The sequence below is a fragment of the Sinocyclocheilus rhinocerous genome, unplaced genomic scaffold (genome assembly GCF_001515625.1).
Source record: "Sinocyclocheilus rhinocerous isolate Xijiao unplaced genomic scaffold, SAMN03320098_v1.1 scaffold767, whole genome shotgun sequence".
NCBI classification, from domain to species: Eukaryota; Metazoa; Chordata; class Actinopteri; order Cypriniformes; family Cyprinidae; genus Sinocyclocheilus; species Sinocyclocheilus rhinocerous.
In genome coordinates this window covers 930895-935290 of record NW_015633562.1, presented here as the reverse complement: position 1 = coordinate 935290, position 4396 = coordinate 930895, and the positions used below count along the sequence as shown (strand labels likewise).

At 37.3% G+C, this 4396-nt stretch overlaps 1 protein-coding gene across 2 annotated transcripts in view; it reads right to left on the bottom strand.

The window, feature by feature from the left end:
* Positions 1-4396, bottom strand: part of LOC107744626 (mediator of RNA polymerase II transcription subunit 13-like) — a 98922-nt gene that overhangs the window by 58384 nt on the left and 36142 nt on the right. For both annotated transcript variants that reach the window (XM_016558419.1, XM_016558420.1), the window contains exon 3: positions 2371-2539. In XM_016558419.1, the coding sequence (XP_016413905.1) occupies positions 2371-2539 (169 nt within the window). The remainder of the gene's footprint in view (positions 1-2370; positions 2540-4396) is intronic.

Genomic DNA, 4396 nt, shown 5'->3' with positions numbered 1-4396 from the left:
GTACCTGTGGTAAATATACGGCCCTCAGACAGAACAGGCAGGCTGTCGATGAGTGACAGAGCAGAATAAGGATGGAGCAAAGTGTGGATGAGCTGTCCTGGAAGGATGTTCAACTCGGTTTTGTTTATATTTTGCTTAGCCTATAATTTTAAATGAAAGATGTATTTATTTATTTTTCTCTTCGACACTTTTCCTACTGTGTTAACAGAAAAATGTCAAACGAATTTAGTATTTTGACAAGAGGAATAAAAATAGCTAATGGGCTATTTTTGTACAACATACTTTTTTTTTTTCTCTCTCTGCTACACTTTTTTCCTATTGTGTTGTCAATGTTAAACGAATTGTATCCTGACAAGACAAATAAAAATAAGAATTTTATTTTTTCTGACACTGTTTTTCCTACTGTGTTGCATAAAATGTAAAACTAATTTTGTGTCTTAAGATAATTCATATAAATTCAAGTCGAAGTCAATAAATTCAAGACTCTTGACAAGACGAATAAAAATAAGAATTTTATTTTTTCTGACACTGTTTTTCCTACTGTGTTGCATAAAATGTAAAACTAATTTTGTGTCTTAAGATAATTCATATAAATTCAAGTCGAAGTCAATAAATTCAAGACTCTTGACAAGACGAATAAAATAACACAATTTTGTGCAGAATACACTTTTATTTGTCAGCCTATCTCTCTTTATTTCAGTAATGGAAATTTAAATGTGAGATTCTGGAAACGAGATCTAGATTTAGCGGGAACAGTCGGGTCGGGAATAAAATTATTCTAAGCGGACAGCGGGTGAACAAAGAGTGAATATATAGCGGAAGCGGGTGGGTGCGGAATAGAACCTTACGGGAGCGGGACTAAAAAAACAGTCCCGCTCAGACCTCTGGCTGCAAGCGCTGAATTAAAGTAACAGCGCATTGTTTGCACAGTAAATATGAACATGGATTGACACGAAAATGTAGTAATTACACCATAAATGCATATTATTAAAGTCTACTGTGTCTAAGAGGGGAATTCCCCCCATTTTCAAAAATGAAATTCAGGCCCTGAATAAATGTCTAAAAATGCTGATTGGAGTATCACTATAAATAGTTATAAATTACAAAAAGAAGGTTTTAAAAAGATCGGTATCGGTATCGGCAGATACTGCTTTCTGTGATCGGCCTCAAAAATCCTGATCGGAGCACCCCTAGTAAATATGCATGTATTCAATTAATAATTAATGAGTCTGTATGCTGTGCATGTTGAGTCATGGTGGTCGTTTGGTTTCAAATGCTAGTGGCAAAAAAAAAGTAAATTAGAAAATTAGAGAATCTCTATGACCGCTGAATCTTCAACATACTGTCTAAACTACTAATAGAAAGAGGGAGGGAGGGAGGGAAGGAAAGTGCCTGTGTGTGAGTGAAAGAGGGTGAGCTGGAGGAGGAAGCGCTGTTGTTCTTTTTTTCTGTCACTTCACAGTGATTTGCAGACAAGACAGAGCAATAAAACACAGACTCACAGTTAGAGCCTTGTTAACCGACCTCAACGGAATGCGTGTTTTAACCGTGTTTAACAAACAGCCTCTGATCCTTCAAAATTCATAGACTCTAGGATTAAAATATTAATTTCAGTATTAAACAAGACCTCAAATACATATCTTGCTTTGCATTTGAAGATGTTCAACCATTGCTGTGAATTGTTGCATGATAAAAAAAATAAATAAATATTCGGAACCTACTTGAAAGCTGTCTGGCTGTGCTAATAGAGCGTATAAATGACCTTGAGCAAGATAAGAGAGGAGCGCAAATAAATGACGCTGTGAGGAGAGAAATGTGGCAGAGGGCAGAGAAAAGCCAAGCTGCTCTTTTTTTTCCCCCCACCTCTACACACGTCGTCTCAGTTTCTGATCAAAGAGCACAGATGCTGACAGGGAGAAATCCAGTGCTGGAGACAGAGCACTTGCACACCAGCAAGAAGCTAATGTACACAAACACACAAGAGCATATTGCAGTCTGAGAACGGCATTAAAAAAAATTATTATTGCACAATAGCACAAGTAGTCAATCTCTGGATATGCACCCAGGTCTGTATTCAAATCCCCACTGAGATGGTGTGTAAATATGCTTTGATATTCACGTTTTGGTGTCAGACTGTGAAGCAAGTGTGGTTGATTTGAGGCCACCTGGTCTAGATCTTACTCTGTATAGAAACCTGAGCTTCATAAACAAGCGCTTCTCTAATGTAAGTACCTCCAGTGGAGGATGCAAAAATTGCAAGCTCCATCAAAGCAGTGATCAAATTAATCCTTATCCTTACAGATAACATAAAATCAATTTAAGACAATGTGAGTAAATGAAAGAACATCTGAACAGAAATAGTATTCTTACCTCTTGTTAATGGGCTTCTCGTCCTTTTCATACGGTTTGACAAACCATTTTCCGATGCGTACGAAACTACGGTTCATCAGACAGCGCTCCAGCAGGTTATGAATGGCCTTGAAGAGAAGAGTTCGACATTCGTAGGACAGACCGCTCTCCCACACACCATCATCCTCGCCTGTGGAGACAGAGAGACCTGGTCACCAACCTGTTGCCGTCTATAAACAACTTATGTACCTTTCATATGGGAAAGCAATTTGCAGAATTGAGTGACAGAACACAAACAAAAAAGAAAGCAAATTTACAACTTTTTTTTTTTTTTACACAAAAAGGAAAAAATGTATTAATTCAACCCTCTACACTGCGAGTAAATTAGTCGCATATGCGACTAAATCTTACTCTGGGCGACTAAATGTCTATCGTTAGCCATTGGCTAATAAATTCTTAGATTTTACTCGCCAGTGTGTGTTAGAGGCTAATTACAAGTTTAGCACAGGCTAATAAATTCTTAGATTTTACTCGCCAGTGTGTGTGTTAGAGGCTAATTACAAGTTTAGCACAGACATATTTTCACTCGCTGAACACCGAGTACTCTCCGGCAAGCGATATGTGCTGTTTCAGTTCATCTAAATGGATGCGCTACGCAGCGCACCTGTATTTGATGCACCGTAAACTCTAGTGTGAAGGCGCGTGACTCGCCGTCACTTTGCTGAGAGCGCTGTTTCTCTCACACATGCAAAGAGAGAGAGCGAGAGTCTTACTTGCCACGCTGACTCAACACGCTACATGTAAACGATATTTTTGTTATATTTTCCAGTCAAAATAACGTTCATTTAGAATTATTCAGTTTTTAAGAACAAGCAGAAGATATGCCGGTTTCTCCTGTAGTGGGCGGAGCTAATGCGCAAGTGGCAATTTCATTAGCTGGTGCTCATCTATTACCGTCCCTGTTTTGATTTCAGCAAATCAATTAGAGCGAACGCTGACAACGTGATTAATATTCATGAACCCAGCAGCTCATTAATCCTTAGTGAGTTGTTTATTGTTAGTATAGTAGTAGAATTAGTAGGCAGCCTTGATGAGCATAAGAGACTTCTTTAAAAAAACATTACAAGTCTTACTGATCCCAAACTTTTGACCGATAGTGTATATACACACATGTATGTGTGTGTGTATGTGTGTGTGTGTGTGTGTGTGTGTGTGTGTATAAAATAGTATATCAGTCTGGCGAGTAAACTAAATTATTTACTAGCCAATGGCGTGCGTACAGGGTTGTAACTGTACCTAGGGCTGAGCGATATGGCCAAAAAATTATCACAATAATGTTTTTTCATATCAGTCGATATCGATAATTATCACGATAAATGTCAAATTTTTATTTCTTTCAAGTTTAAAGGCAGATTCTTGCTCCAATGTGAAAGTTGTAAAAACCAGACCATTAATTGTGGTTTTAAACTATTCTTTATGGTCAGAACACAACAAACACTTCATGTAAAGTGTTCTTTACACTTTTACAGCCATTTTTCCTTAAAATAAATATCTTAATAGAAAAAAATATTTCTTAGTTCTGCACATTCTAATTAGGGATGTGCGCGACGACTAATTTGACTGACGTTTAGACGAAAGTTTTGTATCCGACTAGTCGACTAGTCTAAAGGCAAGAAACCTCGAAAAGATGGTAAGAAAAAAAAAAAAAAACTCTGTGCGTGCAGCATATATAATAACCTATATTTGAAATACTTAATCTATGAATCACACTGTCAAATCCCTCAATGAATTCCGCTTGCCGCACACTTGCCTCGCGTTATCATCATTTCATTTTAGGCGGTCGTTAAAAATACAAAAAAGAAGAGTATACACTCAACGTCGGCCAAAGCATAGCTTATTTATTCAAATCAACTGGGGAAATGCAGAACAATGGAAAATCAATCAATAGCCTGACAGAATTCTTAATCTTCATATAACGTTAGCCAACATATTAAAACACAAGTCAAAAACAATAGGAAGGTTTATCAAGAAATAGCATTAAAACGGC